General features: G+C 45.9%; 1 protein-coding gene across 1 annotated transcript in view; it reads left to right on the forward strand.

Moving 5' to 3' along the window:
- Window positions 1-14,355, forward strand: part of Hs3st2 (heparan sulfate-glucosamine 3-sulfotransferase 2) — an 84,634-nt gene extending 70,279 nt beyond the window's left edge. Inside the window, exon 2 of the mRNA XM_027948760.2 lies at window positions 13,053-14,355. Coding sequence (XP_027804561.1) covers window positions 13,053-13,671 — 619 coding nt within the window. The 3' untranslated portion in view covers window positions 13,672-14,355. The remainder of the gene's footprint in view (window positions 1-13,052) is intronic.
- The last annotated feature ends 9,864 nt before the right edge of the window (window positions 14,356-24,219 follow it).

Genomic DNA, 24,219 nt, shown 5'->3' on the forward strand with positions numbered 1-24,219 from the left:
AACTCATCCCTGCAAAACCCTTCACACCCCTGGGGATTCCGGAGTGTGAGGTTGCAAAGCTTGGTGTTAAAAAAAGTGAAGTAAACTCGTGGATTCATCCAATCATTGGCTGGGGGGTTTGCAAGTGTCTGGGAAGTACCCAGAACTTGTGGGGACGGACTGGTCCTCCGAGCAGATCTGAGTGCCCAAGGGGGCCTGGAGCTCTATGCACAATACAGGCAGGAGACACCAGGCAATGAGGATGAAGATGCTCAGACCAGGGAGACTGGCACCAGACGTCTGCCAGGCGGATCAGCTCCACCTTCAGCCGAGTGCTGGTCAGTGTGGGAAACTTCGTAAGCCTGGGAGCAGGGTAGATAGGGCGCTCCTTTCTATTATTTTTTTCCTCCTTTTTTAAATTCTCTATGGAGTATGGTGCAAGCTCACTTGCTGAGAGTGTCCAGAAAGGTTTGGCCATTTTCAGAAAAGAAAGAAAGAAAGTTCTGAAATTGTGGTTGTGCAGAGGAGGAGGGCCAGTTGGCTAGCTGAACACGGTGAGATTGCCAGCTGGGGGTAAAGGTACCCTCTGTGTTGGCAATCGGGTGTCTGCAGTGGGAGCAACCTGCCAATGTAAGATGTTCCCTGGCAACGCTCTTCTCCTTGGAGTACCAGGCTAGAGAAAGGGCAGCCAGGCCCCCAGTACCGCTCGGGAAGCTCCTTATACAGGTCCTTGGCCTTTCTGAAAGCCCCCTGCAGGTCTTTGGGGATGATCTGTCATTCTCTGGAAGTAGTGGCTCCAAAATTTCTGTAGGGGTGAAGGGAAGGAGGGGCAAGCCACTCCTTCCATTGGAGGAAGGATAGAAAGCTTGTGTTGGAGTTTCTACGGGTGCAGTTTCACTTAGATTGACACCGAGACTATAAGGGGGATAAAGATCCCCTTAATCACCACTTGGCACCATCACTGCCCCCAGGTACCCTCTTGTTTCCTGGATGCCAATGTCACACAAGAGCAAGCTGGTTCAGAATAGATGCTAGGAAGCAGAGCCCCATTAGTGAAAGGTGAGGAGCTGCTCCCTGCGGCTCTGACAGTACTAAGAATTGGGATGATCCTGAGCTGGCTGGAAAGGACACTGGGAGACAGTGAGGGAGAAGAGTGAGAGGTTATGAGTTGGATTTGGTTACACATCAGATGTGGGCGTTGCTACAGCAACTGCTGGATGATGGAACTGTTCATGGAGACAAGAGAGACAGTTTGGTAGGTCAAGGAAAAATGTGTATATGGAATATGTGTGCAGGTTCAATCCCCTGCCTCCTCCCTCCTAAAAAAAGAGGGAGAAAGAAAAAAAAAAGAAATATGTATGGAGACCAAGAGCATGTGTTCTTGAAGCCAAATTAAATAATAAGTTTCAAAAGTATAAAGTGGCTGGGCTCCGTGGCACATGCCTGTAATCCCAGTGGCTTGGGAGGCTGAGGCAGGAGGATCTAGTTCAAAGCCAGCCTCAGCAACTTACTGAGGCGCTCAGCAATGCAGACAGAGCCTGTCTGTAAATAAAATATAAAAAGGGGTGGGGATGTGGCTCCGTGGTCGAGTGCCCCTGAGTTCGAACCCCTGTACCAGAAACAGAAGGAGTATGGAGTGGGCAAACATCCCAGATGCCACAGAAAAGCCGAACGAGACCAACCAAAGGTGGAATTGGCATTTAGGGGTGTGTTCGTTGAGAGCCACCTCAGAGCAGGATAGGACAGGAATCTGAGTGTCAGTTGAGAATGAATGTGAGGGAGGAAGCAGAGCCTCCGAGCTTTGGGTCAAGGACGTTGGCTGGCGGAACAGGAGATCCATCGGTCTGTAGTAAGGCGTGGTGGAGGTCGGACCATGGGCTTCTTGAAAATGAAAAGACTTGAGCCAAAGCCGGGAAATCAAGGAGAGAAAGGGGAGCCCCATTTGTGGAGGGGACCGTGCTTCCTGGGTTTACAAGGGACTCTCGCCTGCTTATTCAGCTTAGACCTACAACAGACAGGGACCTCGGCATTACCTCCCCCCAGGGGTTGCAGGTAAGGAAGCTGAAGGGACCTCACGAGGCCAGGAAGTGGAAAGGAAGCAACTGGAATCCAGGTTTTCTGAATTCAAAGCATCCACAATCCCTTGCCCATCATCCATGAGCCATTTCCAAGGCATACAATAAATATGCATCCAATACAGAATCCGTGCTTGTAGCGCCAGAGCTGCCTTAGTACCTTGCTGCTCCAACAGCAAGGACCAGCAGGTCAGCCCTACCGTGGAGGAATGCAGGACCTTGGGCTCCTCCCTAAGACCTACAGGATCAGACCTCCTGCCCCCAATGATTCAAATGCACCTTTAAAGTGTGATAAGCGCTTGGCTTAAGGAATCCACTCCCAGGGAAGGGAGGCAGATAGGAGAAGCTGTTCAGGGCAGACAAAGAAAGGGGGGGGGGATATCGGACTTGCATCTAGTATCTCTATGGTCAGTCGTAGATGGAGCCCGAGAAATTGAGGTCCAGTTGCCTGGAAACTTAGCAGAGCTATACAGGCAGCTGCAAAGACATTCATTCCACACCCACAATCACCGGCCTCCCTTCTGAGCCAGGTTCTAGAGAAAGGAGCTATGCACCCTCAGCCTGTCTGTCCTTGCTGCCCACTCACACCTGGGCCATGCCAAAGACGTTTCCTCTCCTCACTCCACGCCATAGGCCCTCTTCTTCCTAAATAGTACCAATGGAATTGTTTTAAAATAGCTTTCCATTAGCTAGTGTGTTTTGAATGACAAAGAATGCATGTTCACCACAAAGAGTGTGTGGGGGGGAAATCCAATGAGCTCAGAAAGCTAAAGGTGAAGATGAAGTCCCATTTTACACTGCACTCCATCTCAGATCCCCCAAGGTCGTTCACTGTTAAGGATTTATTGTGTATTCTGTTAGAGAGGCTTATGCCTATACACATCCGCATCTGTGTGTATATTTTGTATGCAAATAAGGACATAGTAACCCAAGCGCAACTTGCTTTATTCACTTTAGAATGCATCCTGGACTCCTTTCTGTGTCCATATTTATGTAGACCCACCTCATTTTATAACAGCCACATAATAAAGTACTATATAACCTCATCAGACTCTTACTAATGCCACATGGGGTAATTTTAAATCTTTTTTAAAATTATGAACAATATTTTGAGAGTCAGGTTCATGCTAGCTGCTATAACAACAACAACAACAAACTCTCAAGGAACAGTTTTTGTCTTGCTCAACATAGTCCAGGGAGTCTGTTTCCTAAGTTGTAGTCTCCCGTTCCCTTGCTTCTTTTCGGATGTGTCCCATTCTAGGGCTATAGAGTCCTCTGGACTCAGTTAGTGGATCAGAAAAGACAACCAAGAGGACACACCTATTTGGTCACCACCTTGGCCTGGTTTTAGTACACTGCAATTCTACTCACTGTCCCTGTCAAGATCCTGTCCCAGGCCAGGCATGGTGGTGCACACCTGTAAACCCAAAGATTCAGGAGGCTGAGGCAGGAGGACCGCGAGTTCAAGACCATCCTGGGCAACTTAATGAGACTCTGTCTCAAAATAAAAAGCAAAAAGGGCTAAGGATGTAGCTCAGCGGTAGAGCGCCTCTGGGTTCAATCCTCAGTATTAGGAGGTGGGAGGAGCAAGCCAGGGCCCCCACTCGGGTGCAGGGGAACTTGAGGAACCTAGCCTTGGGCTGGCAGCCATCTCTGGAACCACACTGTGAAGGGAGGAACAGAAATCTTTGGTTGCTGCCTCCATCTCTTCAGCAGAGGCTGCACCAAACATCCTTGTATGTGGACATTTTTGCACTGGTACAGATGAACTTCTCGAGGTGGGCTTGCTGGACCAAGGGGTGTGTTCACGGTGCATATTGATGGACACTCTCCCCACCCTCCTAGACCTGCATCGACTCACACTCCTACAGATATTAGGAGAGTGTTGGTTCTTTACACTCTTGCTAAAATTAGAACTGTTAAAGTTTTTTTTTTAAATATATTTTCCAGCCTTAGAGGTGAAAGATATGTTCTCATCGTGCTTTTAGTTTGCATTTCTTTAAATTTTCAGACATATTGAAAATTGTCAAAAGACATGAAGTACAATGTGAAAATTTTCTCATATGTTTATTTTCCATTTGTGGCTTGTTCTACCAATTCTTTCCTTGTATCCCGTGTTCCTATTCTCCACTGGCTGGTTCTCTTTTATTTATTGATTTGCAAGAAGTCTGAAAAATATAAATGAATATACACATATATAGATAAAAATAAGAAATCATCCCTCTGCATCTCTAGTGTAAACGCTACAAATATTTTTCCAATTAGTTGTCTTCCTTTTATTTGATTTATGGTAATTTTCCATTCCAGAGACTTACCTTTTTTTTTTTTTAATGTAGCCTCACTTTTCAATTTTTTCCTTCATGTTTTCGTCTCATGCCTCGAAAGGCCGTCCTTGTGCCAAGATTAATTTTTTATACTCTCACGTTTTCTTCAAGTGCCAGAGTCACACTTGAATCCGGTTTCTGCAACTGACTGTGTTGCTTTGGTGATTTACTGTAGCTCTCTGTGTCCTAGTTTCCTGAGCCCCAAAACAGGAACAGTGAGAGAGCTTGCTTGGTAGGGTTATTGTGAAGTTGGAGGGAGATGATTCATACCCAGAGCTTAGCACAGCATATGGCCTCGTCATTGCACAAGGAACGCTATTTGCTATTAGCTTCTTTATGTCCTGGGTTTATGGCACCTGACCATGTGTATGGCCGATGTCTGCTCCAATCCCATTTCTTATGGCTAGCAAGTGACAGGACTTCAGCAGAAAGGCATCTTTGATTCTAAATCCTAAGTGCATAACTGTCCATTAAGATATTCCACCGTCCTCTGTCCAGATGTATCACGCAGTGTCTACCTGTCACACAGCAGGCCTCAAATTCCACGATGCCAAAGGTATGGGTGAAAGAACTGGCTCGACTGGGGACCTTTGCAAGCCAAGAGTCACAACAGGAGAGTCAGGGAGACAGGTCATCCTGTCTTTTCACAATTACACAGAGAAGCCCAACAAGGGCCGCAATCAGCTGTGGTTTTATGGCCCGGGGAAGAAAATCTGCCCCCAAACCTCCATCAATACCCTTTCCTACAGGACAAGGATAAGAGTAGCCTTATCAGCAGGGGATAAGCAAATGGTCACTTGCTTATTGATTGGGTTCAGGCACCAGCGGTTTACAAGAGTTAGCTGCCCAGCCCCTGGGGACGTTGGGGACCTATAGGAAACCAGGCTCAGACAGACTCTCCTGCCAGGGGGAGGAAGCAGTGGGTAACTGTGGGAGCTGAGTGCAGGTGCAGCCCCTCCCATGGAAGAAGGGGACCTCATCTCTTCCCGTTGCAGTTGGTCCACAAAGCTGTTATCCCCGTGAGCAAAGAGACCGCACTTCACTTATCTGTGTATCCCTGGCATATAGTAGGTGCTAAACACGTGCTTTTCTGATGAAAGAATCCACGAATGCATATCAAACCCAGGACGAGGCGTTGCTGATGTAGAGATGTGACAGCTGTGATCCCTGCCCTCAGGGACCTTACAGTCTAGGGGGCTGACAGACTCATTTAATGTGCCAAAGGGGTTAAATCTACAGTGAGTACCGTGGAATTGCAAAGGGGTGATGCCCAACTCTCCTGGGCTGGGGTGGGGGGCAGTCTGAGAAGGCTTCCTGGTTGAATGTGATGAGCCAGAGAGAAAAACTTTTGCTGGACATTAAGGAGGACTTTAAGTAAATGGGACAACATGTCAAAGGTCCCTTAGTATGAAAAAAAAAAATAGTCTTTGGGGGTAAGTTCAGACTGAACCACGGTAGCCATGGGCAGGATCAAAAGGACCACAGAAATCTCCATCAAGGACAACATCATGTGAGCAAAGACAAATGATTGGTGGCGTTTAACCTGGATTTAGTGTTTTACTCCTGGGTTATATAAGAGTAAGGATTGGGGGCTGCGGACCTGGAAGGAAGCGGTTTCGTGATAGGGGACTCAGGTCTATGCTTAACTAGATAAGAATAAATGGTCACAGGTGCCTGCCTGGCTCTCAGCTCGGCTCCTGGGAGTCTAGCGGGTTTACATTTAAGATCCACTTCCTCGCAATACAGACTTTCCCCTCTTCTTCTCCTCCTCCTAATTATCCCTCTGGAGACCACAGTGATTTTCAAGGAGACTGGTCGCCCAGTTAGGAGCTAATAAATCACCCAAGTCCCCCAGGCGGCTGGGACTTTCACACGTTGAGCAGGAAATGAAATCTTAGAGAATCCCATCAGTAGTCATCAGAGGCATGCCAGTTCTGGAAGTTTCTGACAATGGCCTGCTCAGACAGTTTCCACACACGCACAGGACATCCCTTGTGTGGACAGCAGGGGCCGAGGGAGTTGTCTCTGCTCCACTGGGTGGGTAAATACAGGTTTAAAAAAAAAAAAATAGAGTTTCCAGAGAGCCTCAGAATGAGGAGAGTATTTGGGTCTTTTTCTAGCAGATACCCCAGGAAGTCTGATTTTTTTTCCCCCTTTAGAGGATAAAGCATGGAGTTCTGAGGCAGGGGAAGAGCGATTATCTCTGCTAATACACACAACAAGACTGCCTCATTTTCCAGATTAAAACCCTTGGCTTTAGTTCTTTCCCTTCAAAAAATATTTTCTGAACCCCTACTAAGTGCCAGCTCCCTTCTGGGTACTGAGAATACAGCAGTGAACAAGACCGACAAGGACCCTGATTTATAATCTCTGGCGGAGGGTGGCAGGGCCCCTAAACATACAAATATATAGTATTTCAGTGATGGGTGTGATTATATTACTTATGAGTTCATTTTTTTTTATTATGATTAAGGTCGTACTTCCCAAACTCCTCTGATCATCCGAATCATGGAGGAAGATTGTTAGGACTATAGATTTAAGGACTCCGACCCCAACCCACAGAACAGGAAGGTACAGGGGAGAAGCCTGTGGATTACTTTTTCCCCTGAGGCTCACCTGAGATGATCACTGTGCAAAGCATCTTAAAGAACGAGTGGCTAAAGGAACACACGGTCCACACCAGCGGTTCTTAGCCCACCAGAATCATCTGGGGAGCTTTCAAATCATAGGTTCCGGGCCCTGTGCCCAGAGTTTCTGATTTAATTAGTCTGGCTTGGGACCCAGACATTTGCATTTCTCCAAAAGCTCCTCAAGTGGTCCTGGCCACACGGCAGAGCCTCGGGCTAGGGACAGCGTGCAGACGGTGAAACAGGAGTGGAAGGAGATGTGCTCCGACCTCCTCATTTGGAGGTTGTTGTGGAAGCCAGAGCTTGGATTCCTCTCTGTGAATCAGAGAAACTGTAGCCACGATAAAACCTTTAAAGTAACGAAAGTGACTCCCTCAGGACCACCTGCCAAACCTTCCTTTGCCCAAGGCCAGAAAGCTAAGCAAGAGCTGGGTGTCATAGACCAGCACTCAGCTCTGAGCACTCAGAACCATGCTGTCATTTGGATGGGTGTCCCCTAAAGGCACATGCGTTTAGGCTTGGCTCCCAGGCCATGGTGTTATGGGAAGGTAGGAACTTTCAGAGGGGAGCCTAGTGGGAGGTCTTCTGGTCACTGGGAGTATGCCCTGGAAGGGGGCATTGGGACCCCAGATCCTTCCTCTTCCTCTCTGTTAAGCCATGACATGAGAAGCTTTGCTCCTCTGTGTGCTCCTGCCTCGCCACAGGCGCAGAAGCAATGGAGCCAGTCAGTCATGGACTGGAACCTGCAAAACCGGGAGCCAAGATAAACTTTTTTTCTTTATAAGTTAATCATTTCAGGTATTTGTTACAGTAATGAAGATCTGAGTAACACAGGCCACTACTCAGCAAGTACCTAATCTGACACTGGATCTTGGATCCATTCATTGAGCACCTGGGCAAATGCTGGGCAAATGTCCTAGGAAGGCAAACATGAATGAGCAATAGATCTAAGTTGGTAATGATCTGTTGATAGAAAAAGAGGCATAAATCAAGTGCAGCAGCACACGCCTGTAGACCCAACAGCTAGGGAGGCTGAGGCAGGAGGATTGCAAGTTCAAAGCCAGCCTCCGCAATTCAGCGAGGCCTTGAGCAACTCAGCAAGACGTTGTCTCTAAATAAAATATTTTAAAAAAGGACTGGGGATGATGTGACTCAGTTGTTAGATGCACCTGGGTTCAAACCCCGGTACCAAAAATAAATAAATAAATGTATATATAGAGACAGAGGCCTCTGAACACCAGAATCGTGGAGGAAGATTGTTAGGACTATAGATTTAAGGACTCCGCCTTGTGTGGCCGTTGTGGTTCACTCTAGAGATAAAGCTGCAAATAAGATACAGCCTGCCCTGTCTTCATGGAGGTTATAATCGAGAGGAGTGAGTATAGTTTCCTCAGAGGAGAAGAAGGCAGATTGTAAAAGAGAAGGGTACAAGCAACAGAAACCAACTCCGACTTAAAGTAATAAGAAGACATTGGAAGCTTGTGTAGCATCTCACAAAGTCTGGAGGAAAGGGCAGGAACCCAAAGAGCAGTAGGGATTCGGCATCGGACACTGAGGGGGAACCTCTCCCAGGGCCCCGCGTCTGGCTGAAAGAGCTCCATTTTTTCAGTCTAGGACACATTTTTAGTCTCTATGACACAACTGGCATTTCTTGGCCTCACTTCCATGGTGCACCCACTCTTCAGCCCACCAAGAGTTTGTCCAAAGTAGGAGTGGGGGTTCCTCCAAGAAAACTCTGGGGGCTGTGACCAGATGTAGGGAAAATTGTGGCTGAGCAAGTTAAAACAACAGATGGGAGGTAAGTCCAAACAGTGGGCGCTAAACTATTCTTCCAGTAATTCAGAGAAAAGAAAAGAGGCAGAAACTTAAGAGGATTGGGGTGAGAGAAAGGTTCAGCTGCTCACCAGGTGCGAGGAACTAGGAAGTAAAATTTCATCTGCAATATAAGAAGAATGAACCTCCAGGCAGAGTTAATCACCCCCACACACACACACCTCAGTGTGCACGGAGCAGGGATGTGCACACAGAGTCTTCTGGCACAACTGTCACCAACAGGCCTCAGTGTGCTATTCCGATGACCTATGGAGAACTGAATATTCAAGGGTTCTTGATGGCATGGTTCTTTGCTGCGCACAGGAGACCTTTGGCTCTTGTGTGTCCACTAAAAATCTGTTTGCAGTCCTGTTCTTACACTTTCGTATTTGTCATTTGGTTTTGCTACTGAGGTGCCCCTTAGGAATCAGAACCGTCGAACTTCACTTTGGTGGCCGGCTTTGGACGGAATGACATGCTACTCTGGAGATCAGGGGAATGGATGTGAATTTTCCAAACTGGCGACAAAGAAAGATGTTCACTGATGCTCCTGGCAAACATTCATAGCTCTGTGGTCGAATAAGCTCAGGAAGTGCTGCACCCACGAGTCTTTTCGTGGATATTTTTTTGTGTATTTGAGAATATTGCAAAGAAGTCTGTTTAACGACCTGTGAAGTCAGCAACTTTGTGTTGGAGAGACCGTTCTATCTCCCCCGTAGGATTTAGAAAGTTCTTAGAGTTTAAATGCCTGCTATCTATCTAATCTATCTCTGTGTGTAAATATATATATGTATATATATTTACATATTTAAATATATAAATAAATGTATAAAATATATTGATATAAACATATGTATTTATAAAGTGTACCAAAGCCATCAAGTAATACAGCCAGAATCCTTAAAAAATCCAAAGAATTCCAATCAAGTTCATTTGTGATTGTTTTCTCATAAATACCTTTTAAAAAGAAATGTGCCTGCTTCACTTTTATAGCACTATTAAAACTTTCAGCCCACAAGGGTCTATATCGACCTTGGGCCTAGAAGCAAAGCATCACTTGCATCAGCCTTGCATGGTGAATTTGAAGGCTCAAGGGACTAATGGGTGGGTTCCCAGTGGCTACTTATTTCCCAAGGTTGTGTTTTGCCCTCAAACTAAGATTTTAATCATCCTGGCTGCACATTACAACTGCATGAGGAGTTTTGTCTTTTTTCCCAATAAAATTGACTGGGCTCTGTCTTAGACAAATTGATTCAAAATACTTGGGCGTCAGTACTTTTTTTTTTTTTTTTTAACTCAGATGATCCAAAGTGAAGGCAGACGGAAAAACACCTTCCACAATCCTCCTCCTCTCACTCCTAACGCTGTGGTTTCCCAACACCCGGGACGTCCATCTTTCCACTCCTTGGGCACAGAGGTCCCTGGCTCCTGGTCTTCTGTTTCCTAGTTTCTATGATCATCTCCACCTGGCCTCCCAGTTCTTGGACACCTCTACACCAAATGTCTCCATTTTCTCTTCCCTTTAGCAATGCTTATTAATGGCCACACCTGGATCTTGTCATTGAAATGTTCATGACTCTGGAGTGGTTAGCTCTGGAATTTCATAGGGTTATGTTATAGGTTGCATGATGACCCTCCGAAAGAATATGTCCACTGAGATAGACCAGTGAGGATGAACTTACTTAGAAAAAGGGTCTATGCAAATGTAATTAAATTAAGGACCTGCAGATGAGGTCGTCAGGGAATAGGGTGAGACTCAAATCCAACCATGAGCGTCCTCATAAGAGAAGAAAGTGGGGGAGAGGAGAGGAGATACACAGGGATGAGGGCCACCTGGACAAAAACAGAGTGTGGATTAATTTATCCATGAGCCAGAAACAACAAAGATTGCCACTAGCAGCCACCAGAAGCTAGTTTTAACAAATGCATTAAAGTTAGGAGCATTAAAGCTATCTCTCCTTCAGAGCTTCTAGAAGAACCAGCCCCTGCTAACAACTTGGCTGCAGACCTCTGGCCTCCAGAATTACTAAGGAATCAACTTACGTTGTGCTCTGTTGCCCAGTTTACGGTTATTTCTTACGGCAGCTGCACAAAACCACACATCACAACCTTGATTCTTTCCATGTTTACCACAGTCTCAAACTCATTAAATGTCTTATCCTCAAATTCATCTATGACCCTTTCTATTTCACCTTCCTCCATCCCTGCCCTGGATGCAATCAACAATCATTTCAATAGCATCATCACCACCATTAATTCCTTGTGTGACTTGCTGTCCCAGTCCCTTAACAATGCACCAGTGCAATCTCTCATCCTTCCCATTTTTTGTCCCTGGGTTGCCAACCAGTGTGGACAAGATTGCTGACCCTTACAAGCACATCCTGTGTATGTTTATCAATTCTAGCTTTAACTGAATCTTCGGCACTGCCAAATAATCTTAAATTTGTCTTTATAGGACTCCCCCGCCCCTCGCCACCCAATCATCCTTCATAGTAAATGTTCCAGATTCTCATAATTAACCCTCAACCTATTCCCGTCACCACCCTTAATGTCCAGCGAGTCTCCTGTTACACTAGAAAGGTATAAGCTGTCACATTTCAACTCTTTCAATCTTCCTCTCCGGAATCTTAAACCTGACCTCTATCTGTACCCATCCTGAGCCCCTCCTGCTAGTCTCAGAGAAAAGCATATGCAGGGGGCTTACCTGTCCCCCTGTCCTCAGACCCTTCCACCTCCGTCAAGGTCTGAAAGCACACCTGGGAAGGAGACTTCAGATCCCCTACCTATAGCCCCTAACATCTCAAGCAGAGCCAGGAAATTAAAACAGGGAGAGAGAGGGGTTGTGTTACCTGACTCTGACCGAGGTCCCAACCCACCTGGAGTTCCGTGCTTCTTCTAGTCCACATGAAGGATGTATTTCAGATGTTTTTCACAGAGGAAGATGTCAGACCTCATTTCTGTAACAGTTGCTATCCCTGCAAACTAAGCTTTTCTTTTTTTTTAATCCAGAAAAAAGATTTTCTTAATGTATTTGTAAAAAAATCTTTGCCAGAACAACATTCAGTGACTTACTTTGTATTTTTTGAATATGTAATAAATGCATTAAAAATTTCAAGCGGCGTAAAAGATTATACAGTCAAAAGCAATTTACATTTATCCCTGATTTCCTAGTTCTACACCCACCTCAACTTCCCTCCCTTGGAGCAACTTATCTTTACCAGTTTCTTGTGTATCCTTCCAGAGATAAACATGCTGTATCCTGCCTGTCATCATTAGAAACTATCAAGTCAATCCTTGGGAAAAAAGGTTCCAGGACCCCCAGGGATTACTAAAATCCATAGAAGCTCATTATACAAAACGGTGTAGAATTTGCCTATAACCTATACACATCCTCTCGTATACTTTAAAGCATCTCCAGAATGCTTATGATACCTAATACAGTGCAAATGCTATGTAAATGATTATTATTATGCATTATATAAGGAATAATGATAAGAAACCTGTGCATTTGAGTACAGATGTAGTTTCCTCGTAATATTTTTCTATCTGCGATTGGTTGAATCCAGAGATGGAGAACCCACAGATTACAGAGAGCTGTTCTGTTGTATGTTGGAAATCCTCCCTATAAGTATGTGCAGAGCTGGGGATGTAACTCAGTGGCAAAGCACTCACCCAGCATGAGCAGAGCCCCATATTCAGTCCTGAGTGCCTCTCCCTGCAAAATACAGAGCTCCCTGACTCTGTTAATTGGCTATTCCATAATTTGTTTAACCCACACTGATGTATATTTAAGTCATTTCTAGCCCTCTGTGAATGTGTGTGTGCACACACTGAACTCAGGGGCACTCAACCCCTGAACTACATCCCCAGCCCTATTTGCATTTTATTTAGAGACAGGGTCGTGTTGAGTTGCTTAGGGCCTTGCTAAATTGCTGAGGCTGGAACTTGCCATCCTCCTGCCTCAGCCTCCCAAGCCTCTGGGATGACAGACATGCGCACCACACCCGGCTTAATGCCAGTCTTAAAGCAAACCAGACTTTTTTGTTTTGTTTTTAAAAAATCAAGAATTATGATGGGTTCTCACACCAGGTGAGAACCTCAAAGGTAACGGAGAGGAGAGGGCTCAACTGACCACTGGGCAGAGGCAGATGATGGGGCAGTGCCTGCGCCCCCCACTCACCCCACCAGGGGAACCCTGTCTGACCACGTGTCCCCCTTCTCTCCCCGCCCCCCAGGAGCCTGATGCCTAGGACCCTGGAGACCCAGATCACGCTGGAGAAGACGCCCAGCTACTTTGTCACTCAAGAGGCCCCTCGGCGGATCTTCAACATGTCCAGAGACACCAAGCTGATCGTGGTGGTGCGCAACCCCGTGACGCGCGCCATCTCGGATTACACCCAGACGCTGTCCAAGAAGCCCGACATCCCCACCTTCGAGGGCCTGTCCTTCCGCAACCGCAGCCTGGGCCTGGTGGACGTGTCCTGGAACGCCATCCGCATCGGCATGTACGTGCTGCACCTGGAGAGCTGGCTGCGCTACTTCCCGCTGGCCCAGATCCACTTCGTCAGCGGCGAGCGGCTCATCACCGACCCCGCGGGCGAGATGGGGCGGGTGCAGGACTTCCTGGGCATCAAGCGCTTCATCACCGACAGACACTTCTACTTCAACAAGACCAAAGGGTTCCCTTGCTTGAAAAAAACCGAATCGAACCTCCTGCCTCGATGCCTGGGCAAATCCAAAGGGAGAACTCATGTACAGATCGATCCCGAAGTGATAGACCAGCTCCGGGAATTTTATAGACCTTATAATATCAAATTCTATGAAACGGTCGGGCAGGACTTCCGATGGGAATAAGTCACCCACAGGCAAGGGTTTCCCCGATGGCCTCTTCCATGAAGTTCCATGAGACCCATCCTCCTCTTTCCCACCCACAGGCTCCAGCCCATCTTGGAACCAGGACAAGAAGGGTCCTGCCCCTGGCTCTTACTGCTCCTGGTACGCCCATTCAGTTCCAGAATCATTCTCCCTGCGGCCCATCAGAAAGAGGCCTTGAGCATTTTTGCTATCAAGAAGCGAGGCTCTCCCAAGGATAACAGATATAATAAGTGGTGATGGTTCTGTTGCTATGAACACAGCTGTCCGTCCCCGTCCCTGTCTACCCGGGAGTGGGGCTTGTGAATTCCAAGTGGCATGTATCTTCCCTCTGAGCTCAATTTCCCTGAGCATCCCTTGGTGGTGGGATGGGACACCGTCTTAGTAGCTCAATGAGAGATGGTAAAGCCAGAAGCATCCGTCTGGCCCTTCCTGGGAGATAGACCCTTTGATGATGAAATAAGCCAGTGATTTCAAAAGCCTGTGTGGTCTCAACTGTTCTGGAAGGATACTGTCTTTGAAAACCACTCTGTGACTCCTTGCTCCCTGTGGACAAAAAAGCACATGATTTTTCTGTTACGGGTACTTTCCTCACGCGAGCGTTCATGTTCAGCATGCGATGGAATCATGCTTGTCCATGTGAAATAAATATGGCTCTCTTGTGTCCTTGAGGCTGAGTTCTTCTCGACACACCCATTCATTTATTCAGCTCCTCCCAACACAAGGTGCAGCTGGGCCTGAGGACGGGCTGCAGCTTTTTGCTGCTGTGACTGAAACAATTTTAGAGGAGGGAAAATTTATTTGGGGGCCCATGGTTTCAGAGGTCTCAGTCCATAGACTGAGCCCCCTCGGGACTTGAAGTGAGGCAAAACATCATGGCAGAAGAGTGTGGCAGAGGGAAGCAGCTCACATGCCAATCCACTTGCCAGATGCAAAATATATACCCCAAGGGCACACCCCTAATGACCCACCTTTTCTAGCCACACCCTACCTGCCTTCAGTTACCACTCAGTGAATTCCATCAGTGGATGGATTCACTGATTAAGACTCCCCAAACCCAATTATTTTTCCTCTAAACCTTCTTGCATTGTCTCACATGTGAGCTTTTGTGGGGGACACATCACATCCAAACCATAAGAGCCTGGCATGGGGGAGAGGCCAGGGGGCAGAAATGGCAGGGGGGATTTCTTGTTAGCAAAGTCTGGCAAAGAAGGATCATATGCGGATGTGCAGGGATGTTCTCTTTCTGAAACGTAAGTCTGGCTGGGTCAGTTCTCTGCTTGGACACTCTGGAATCAAAATCTAACTCACAAGGGCAGATGACACAAAAGTCTAAGACATTAGGTTTGTGCCTTGGTTCATCTTTCTGACCTAAGTATCTCCCAGGGCATCAAGTGATGGGTCCATGGTACAGAGAAATCAGGGCTGTGGGTTCGCCCCTCTGAGCTTCCCCTATGCCGTTGGAGGGAATTGGAGAAATGATGCAGAAGGAAGAGCTATTTTCAGCAGGAACCTGAGGTCCCGAGCTTCTGGTGACCAGAAAAGGGATGGATTATATATAAATTGCCCTTATATATCCCTCATCCCAAAGTATTCGGTGTCCTGGAATCCTGAGCCAAGCAGTAGCCAAAGCTGTATGCAGAGGGACAGAATCACACAGGGGTGTGAAGAAAACACCTGATAAAGAGTCAGTAAAATGTGCTTGTTTATCCTGATTGGGAAGAGTTCAGTCAGAATTGATGAAGATTCTGAATTTTATGTGCATTAATGCAGCTTAACTCCTTGGCATTACAAACATTCTCAGACTGCCCAGACTAAGTAGCCTCTCAGTCTTAATGAATAGGTATGAGTCTATTGTAATTAGCATATCAATCATTGTATGCAAATGAGAGAGGCTAAAGTACCTTAAAAAAATTCTAGTTTAAATGAGTGAAATTCAGAGTACATGAATCTGCTCAGCAAACTCTAATTTTTAATCCAGTGCAAATGGTCCCTTTTACCCAGGCTGCCCCGGGGCAAACTTGCACACATTCCAAATTAGTGAGGTTTAAATAGATGAAGTCTGACTATTCAGAGACCAAAAAGGAAGTCTCTTGTGTGCGTGTGTGTCTTTGTGTGTGTGTGTGCATGTGTGTGTGTTTGCTGGTGTATTTGCTGAAACAGAATCCCAAATTGGCAGTGCTTTAAGAGATTGAGGTGTGTTTCTCTGTCACTGAGAACCCAGAACGTGTGACAGGTCCAGGACATCAGAGACTGGCCTCCAGGTGCCTGTGATTCAGGATGGTTCACCTTTGTGCATTCCACTCAGCAGGAAGGGAGTGAGACACTAATGAGGACCACCCAAAAGAGAGCAAACAGGGCTATCGATTGAGAGCTTGCTAGAGCAAGGAGCCGTGCATCTGGCAGAGACTCAAAGGCAGCAGAGGGGGGAAAGGTTTATAGTGGAACCAAAGAAAGTCTTCAAGTCACCCCTGAGTGAGGCTGTTTGTTAGCAGGGCTGTTGGTGGGGAGCTGGAGACAGACTCATTAGAAGTGAGACAGCTTCTGTGAATAGTTTGGGGACACACTTGACTTTTTCTAGTTGGTCCTGAGTTGGAGGCAAGGACAGATATAGGGAAACGAGCCATCTTTGACCAAGTCCTGAACAGTTCTGGCCCAGACGGTCAGAGGTCCACTGTCAAGTTGTCTGACTATTGTCCATTCGTATAGTTAGTATCTCAAGAGCAAAAAGGGGCACGGGAAGAACATGCCTCTTCCATTTGAGGGTGCAACATCACAACTTTCCCACACTGTGGATAGTGCCCCCTAAGGGTGGATGAAGGTAGTGCTACTATTTTCACCCACATTGCCTTGAGTAGAGAACTCAGTCCCTTGATCACACTGAAATGTGGGTGAAGCTGGGAAATGTAATCCTTAATTTGTGTGCTACTGTGTTCAGCTAAAAATAGGGGATTCTCCTGTAGAAGGAGAGAACAGATATTAGGAATCCTAACCGTCCTAATCAGAGAACCTTATCCACACAGCAAATTTTGTGGGTGTGTATGTTTCTCTCTACACCTTGGGGAATGCCGGCTGTGAGTCTCCTCACAGACAGCATGTGTCCACCCTGTGTCCGTCCCTGCTTTGTCCCCACCATGCTTCTATCTACAGACAACATGCTACAGAGGCAAGCACCATTTGGGGAGCCCAAAAGGACTGACGTGAAGCCCTACCTTTGCAATGTCCTGACTGTGGACAAATTATCTAACTTCTCTGGGCCAATTTTTGCCATTAGTAAATTGGGACATAAAGTGTACTTATGATAAGAGATTTCCAACGTGCCTTGAATTAAGTCGCTCTTGCAACCCAGGATCAAGTGGCTTGGTCCAAGCTGGCTCAGTCTAGACTCTGGGATCCAGAGTCTCTGGCCAGATATAACTAATATCCGTTGCCCCCAGGGTGTGAACAAAGTCCCACTTGCTGATTAGATAAAACAGGTGCAATGACAGTGCATCTCCCAGGAACCAGAGGGACGTGATATGGTCTGTTCCTCACCCTGGTAAAGAACCTACTGGGTAAAATCCCAGAAATGAAGAATTGATGGGATTTCACCCAACCGGCCTCTACTTACTGAACACTTCAGCAGACTGGCCAGGTGCCAAGGCTGCACAGTGTGTGGTCGTTAATCCTGTCCCCACCCATGGAGCTCTCCCAGGAATGAGAGTCACATAAACAAATAACTGTTATACACCCTGATGAGGATAACAGGAAGTGGGTGGGGACCTTCCTGGAGGAAGTGACATCCTCCAGATCATCATCTTTTGGAGAAGTTGCTACCTGGGAGCTGGAAAATCCCTGGGATCATGATTTTTTAGGGGAGCTCTTTCAGATCAAGGATTAAGGATCCTGGGCTAAATTCTGGAACAGGATTTGTCTCTAAGTCTGTCTGCACCATGCCCCAGTCTAGGGGCTACTCTTCCCCCGCCCCCACCCTCCCAATTCAAGGTGGACCTCACACCTGTCTACCTGTAGTAGGTGCAGAAATAGAGATCCACTCCTTTCCCAGGAGAATACGGACTGCTGTCTTCCTGGCTAGACAAATGTAACCTCATGTTCCTCCCTCGCCTTTCAGAGTTCAGCACCAGAGATGAACAGTCAACTTAGGCCAATAAATAGGTGTCCCCGTGGGCTCCTCGCTCTGACAATGAACTTGGCACTGTTTTTTTCTGATAAGTCTGGAGAGCCTGTGGCTCTTATCAGTTGGGGGTGGGAAGTCCACATAAATATCCCAAAACAAATGTATAAAAGACTCGTTCCATTTTTCTTGTGTGGAATGAAAACATCAATGTCCTATTTAAATAGAAAGTGTATTCCTAATGGGCTTTCCCCCCCCCCCAGACCATAGTGACTTAAACGAATTAAAGAATTAGCCTCTCCAATTCAAGAAGCCTGGGGTTGGAATGTTAGAGCCAGAACAGCAGCTGTTGTATGATTAGGGACTAAGGCTCTTTCTGTCTTTCTACTCCAATCCTGAGCCCACAGTTGTGTGCGTTGCTGTGCCCAAAATACCTAACAAGAGGGACTTGGAGGAAGGGAGGTTTATTTTGGCCCATGGTGCAGAGGTCTAGTCCACAGTTCTGGGAAAGATGGAAAGCCATGGTGGAGAGAGCTGCTCCATTGAAGAGAGCCAGGAAACAGAGAGAGAAAATGGATCAAGGGGCCAAAGATAAGATGCACCTTCCAGGACAGACCCCCAGTGACCCACCTCGTCCAGCCATGCCCACCCCACCTACAGATATCACACAGTTCATTTAAACTAGAACAGACTGATTAGGTTCCAGCTCTCACAGCTCAACCAATTCACCTCTGAACATCCCTGTCTTAACACAGGAGCTTTGGAGGACACCCCATATCCAAACCATAACACTTGGCTTCCATCCTCATAGTCCAAGATGGTTGCTGGGGCTCCACTCACCATAGCTATGTTCCATCTAGAAAGATAAGGAAGGAATGAAGGAAGGAAGGAAGGAAGGAAGGAAGGAAGGAAGGAAGGAAGGGAGGGAGGGAGGGAGGGAGGGAAACTCTCCTTCTAAGTCAACCCACTTTGAGAAGATTTCTCCCAAAATCTACCAAGTGACTGATGTTTATCTTTTGGCCACCTCGAGTTGTAAAGGCCAGAAAATGTCATCTCTTTGCTGAGTGAATACATTGCCTCCCTGACAACCCAGGATTTTGATGCTAAGAAAGAAGGCGAGAATAGATATGGAGAAGGCACTTAACAGTCTCTGTTACAATGCAACCCCGGCCATTTGCAAAAGCTGTCTCTTCGCGTACCAACATTTTCCAAGCAATCTTCAAAGTGGCTCCAGCATTTCCCATATTTAAGACCTCCAATATCTCTTCCCATCCTTTCCCATCATGACGAGTTTTAAACTACCGTCGTGGCACCACTGAATGCAGAGCTAGGAAGAGATGTGCACAATCAACCATAAGGAGACAGAACTAACCAGCCCTGGCACATCACTGCCTGATCTCTCCTCTCCCTGTTTCCCAGTCCAGGAAACACTGGAGAGGAGGAATCCGAGACCCTAGAATTTGTTACGCACCAGTATGCCTGTGCCCAGATTTCACCTGAGCCCTGAGCACGGGACCAGACACATTTTCAACACTAAGTCAGATTTCATCTGATGACGCCATGGAGTCACTTCTAGCATGTAGTCCACCTAAATTCAATTACATTCTGTCAGAGGGAGAAAAGGAGAGATGACTTCAATGGCATAAGTAATTTTGTCTCCAATTTGCAGATAAAATGAACCTATACTACACAATATCCATGAGAAGGGAGGCTGGTATCTTTCGTCCTCCAAGTCCGAGGATGCCCTTCACAGTAGGAGCATTCTGCCTCCACACTAACTGTGACTCTAATGTTAATCATTACTTTTTATGCCCCACAGTTCCTCAGTGCAAATCACCTAGTTCCTCAGGTGTCCAACTGGAAAACAGAAATCTGTTGCAAAGATGGTCCATTCAAATTGTGGTTTGAATATTTATCCTCTGCAAAATTCATGTTGAAACCTAATCCCCCCAACACAACAGTAGCAAGAGGGGATTAGGACACAGGGCTCCTCATTCATGGATGGAGGATGGGTATCCTTCTAAAAAAAAAAAAAAAAAGCTGAAGGGGATGAGTCTGTCCACCTTTGGCCCTCCCATTCCCTTCTGCCATCGGAAAACACAGCATCCAGGGCTCCATCTTGGAAAGAGCAACTGGGGCCTCACCAGACACAGAAACTACTGGTGCCTTGATCTTGGACTTTCCAGTCTTCAGAACTATGGGAAATAAATTTCTATTGTTTATAAACTATGCAGCCTGGGGTGTTTTGTTATAGCAGCACAAGTGGACTGATACAGCATGAATGGTAAAACCAGCAATGTTGGATTGAGGGGACTTCTCAAGGCAATTTTTGCTTATGTCCCTTTGTCCCTGATCTGTTGACTTTGAAACCCCATCTCTGAGTAAGATGTAGCTCCACTTTCTCTGACCTCACCATTGGGCATCTGTCCCCACTGGTACAGAGCCACAAGTAATAATCATCAGACAGGAGGAAAAGGGATTAGATTATGAAGGAAAGATATAAGAGAAAATCAGGGGAGGATGGAAGAGCTTCTAGAAACTTCTTAATTCTTACATGGTCCTTCCTCCTGCTTGGGGAGAGGGTGTGATTTGTCATCTTTCCTCACTCAACAGAGTGTTTGGGAAAACGCATCCAGGGGCATGTGTATGACTGGCATTTATTTTATCCCCATGTGCCTTGAAGGCCTGGAGATGAGTCTATGTGACTGACACGTGTCTGGCTGATGCCCGTTTGACTGGAACATGATTGACTGCAAACGGCTAATTGGATCATGGCTGACTGACACATGCCTTATGGACATGGCCCGTCTCAGCACACCGCAGTCTGGAGCTTCTCTGAGGAGTACCGGTCTGATTGACATATGCTCAACCCTGCAGTCTTGCCACCTGTCCATCTCGCCATCCTGTCCTCGGGCTCCTAGGAAGGGGCTCTGTTCCTCTCCAGACCTAGTGTGGAACAGATGCATTTGTAGCCCGACTGTGGCTGTACCTCAGCCCCCGACTTGGCTCTTCCGTGCTCTGTAGTTGGCTGTATCTGCAGCCCACTAAACCCAGCAGAATCGGATCCTAATGGAGTTCCGTGCAAGGCTCTTTACCGTAGCTTTAAAGGTCTTTTATGCCCCTTTCAAAGTCCCCTGCCCTCCTGGCAAGGCTATCGCCGTTCAGAACCCTGTGACAAAGGCCCAGGAAGGAGATTCTGGGTAAGATGGAAAAAACAAAGATTCAATGACAGAGGAAAAGAATTCAGGACACAAAGGCATTTTATACAGGACTCCGATTTTTCTCCTGTCCTTGAATAATAATATCATGACTTCTATACTAGTTTAAGGGAATAAAGTCCTTTCACATACTTTAAATCATTTTCTCTTTGCAATAACTAAGAATTTTATTCCTGCTTCTCAGAGGGAAGAAATTGAAGCCCAGAGATGTTTTTTTTTTTTTTTTTTTAAAGGGAATTGCCTGAGGTGACACAGTCGGGACTCAAATGGGCAACTTCTAACTTGAAATTCCTTATGTTTATAGAGCAGAGACTTAGGCCACAGCGCTAAATTTTAAATTGTCTTCTGAGAAGAATTGGCCACCAATGAAGTTTGTTAGACCTGGGAATAGGAAACAGATATGCAGTGGCTTTCATAGTGTTTTTAAGTCCAGTATGTTATTATCTGAGAAGTGGAGATAAGAAGAAGAAATTGGGCACAGTTCTAATATTTCATTTACGGCTACAAGGACAAGTATCAAGGGGTATGGAGTAGGAATTGAACCAAGCCTGTCCTCCAAAACCAAACTGACTGGGAGGAGTGAAGTCGATACCACAGGGGTCAATACTAAATTCTAGATTAAAAAAAAGTTCAGTAATTAAGGGGCTGGGATTGTGGCTCAGCGGTAGAGCGCTCGCCTCACACAAGGGAGACCCTGGGTTCGATCCTTGGCACCACATAAAAATAAATAAGTGAAATAAAGGTATTGCATCCAGCTACAACTAAAAAAGAAAAATTTTTTTTTAAAGTTCAGTAATTAAAAAGAAAATAGAATCCCATCAAGGACACTATCAAATAGAAAAGTTCTGCAATGACTGAGCTCAAACATAGCTCTGAGTTCCCTAATTGTCAAGACAAAGAAGAAAATTGATGGAAAATACACCTCCGCTGGTCTAAGTATGTGAGCTCAACGGAGTAAGAATCAATCTCCTACAGGAAATCTTCATAAAAGAGATGCTGGTCAATATAATGTGTCTTTGATAATTACTTTCATAGGAAATCCTAGGATAATCCACCCATTAGTGTTTGCTAGATTAAAAAAAAAGGGGTAAATCTGAATTAATAAGTGTATAAGATAATGGTTCCATGAAGGTGATTCTGTTGGGGAAGATCAAGATGATATTGCATAAGGATTACAAATTAGGGGCAGTCGAGTTGGATAGAAAGATAAAACCTGTGGAAATCAGACAGTGGTGATCATCTGACCCCCCCCCCAAAAAAAAACCTCAGCCATTTTCTTCTGTTACTAGCTGTAGACAGAAGATTCACCACGAACACTGGTGACTACACAAAGGACAAGCGTTCTGTGGCTTTGTTCGGAAAAAAACGGTCTACCTAATAAAGAAACTGGGCAAAAAGTCAACAAAAATGATAATTTGTAATGAAAACAATTAAAAGCTTGGTTATTCTACAGAAAGGAGGATTATTGGAAAAGCCACAGTCCGCCAAGAGTATGCCTCTTAAGACGGTTCTTGGTTAATTAAAAAATTCAACAAATGCTCTGTCGAGTCCCTAAAATAACATCAGAGCCCTGGCCTTGAAGATTCTGAGGTTAGAAGGCTCCAGAGTCCCGCTGTGACCTTGTCACTCAAATGTCTGCCACAGCCAAGGGGAATCTACTGAAGTCCCAATGATTATTTTTTAATGTGTTCTGCCAACTTGAGTTTACGATAGTGAATCACACGAAATTGCCCGGACTTGGCTGTGTTGATCTTGTAGGAAAACTCCCAGGACTCCACCTAGTCTCAGTTTTTAGGAATTTAGGTTACATGGTCAGCTTCTACCCCTAATGTCTAGTTTACATTAGTGACTCGGATATATTTAAAATCAGATCATCTGCATAAACAGATGGATTTAAAATGTTGCTTTCCCACTCACGCTTTATGAAATTATAATATGCAAATTCTCATTAATCTTTGGCATCCGGGTCTCGTTTTTGCCTTGCCCAACAGCTCTCTGCTGAGGCTGTCTGGGAAGCTCCTCTTTGCAAACCCAGGCATGGTAACCTGGCAGAACTTCCTCCTAGTTCCATGCACCCATTCCCAGGGCATTAAGACAGTTGAACTTTCTGGTCCTTGGTTGAGAATGGATGGAGTCGTGATCCAAGCAATGTCATCATGTCACATGGGGCTTGTTACGAGGACCTTCCAGGAGCTTGTTTACCTCCAACGCTTGCACTGTGGGTTCACGTGGCCCAGAATGAGGACTAAATCTGCGCCAGGCTTCTCTGCCTTCTCTGTATTACATTTCTTCTCCTGTTCTGTCTCCAAGTCCATCCAGCGACCTATATAAACATCCCAAATTAGCACTGAGTCAGCTCACTTCAGGCGGCACACACAGAACATCGTGATTCCAAAGAAAATAACGTAAAGGGTGTCTCTTTTAATATAGACTTTATAAAGTCTCAAATGTAAGATGACTCCTGTCTTTTCTGAGAGAGTTTTTTAGTGGGGGAGGCTGTCACCCCTAACAGTTGCATATTTGATTTTGAGTACAAACTTAGAGCAAATAACCTTTTGGGGGGGAACTTATCAGCAAAATGGCCCACAGGTAACAGTGTGAATGAAATCTTAGTGTAGAACGATTTGATGTTTCTCATTTGGATGCCAAGATTTTTCTGCCAAATACAGGTTTTATTCCTTCCTCCCTCCCTCCCTTCCTTCCTTCCTTCCTTCCTTCGGCATAAGTCCCATGTAGCTAATTCTACCTGGCGCCATTTTGTTATTACCTCCTGGAACCTGTGAACATAACCTTGACATGCGATGGATGAAAGGATATTGGTGTCCCTGTTTGTCACGTCAGGACAACTGAGATAGGACAGAAGAAACAAAAGATAGGTAGAGAGGACCCAAAAGGAAGGACAGGAAACTATACCTTCAATCAGAAAGACTTTGACGAAAGTTCCACAGACCTTGGCTCCCCAAGCCAGATCTCTCTCTGGGGCCTGTCACTTCCAAATTTCAGGTAAACCTACAAATTTTCACTTATGATCTTAAAAGTTACTGGAAATTCAATCACTTATGAAAGTTGCTCTGTGCGCTGTTTATTAGCCCAATAATAACTATATTTTTTAGAATAGTTTGAGCAAAGAAGAATAGGAAACCTATAATATATTTTTCCAGAAACCTAAAATATAGGGTACTCTCCCAATATTACCTA

This window comes from Marmota flaviventris, chromosome 19 (genome assembly GCF_047511675.1).
Source record: "Marmota flaviventris isolate mMarFla1 chromosome 19, mMarFla1.hap1, whole genome shotgun sequence".
NCBI classification, from domain to species: domain Eukaryota; kingdom Metazoa; phylum Chordata; class Mammalia; order Rodentia; family Sciuridae; genus Marmota; species Marmota flaviventris.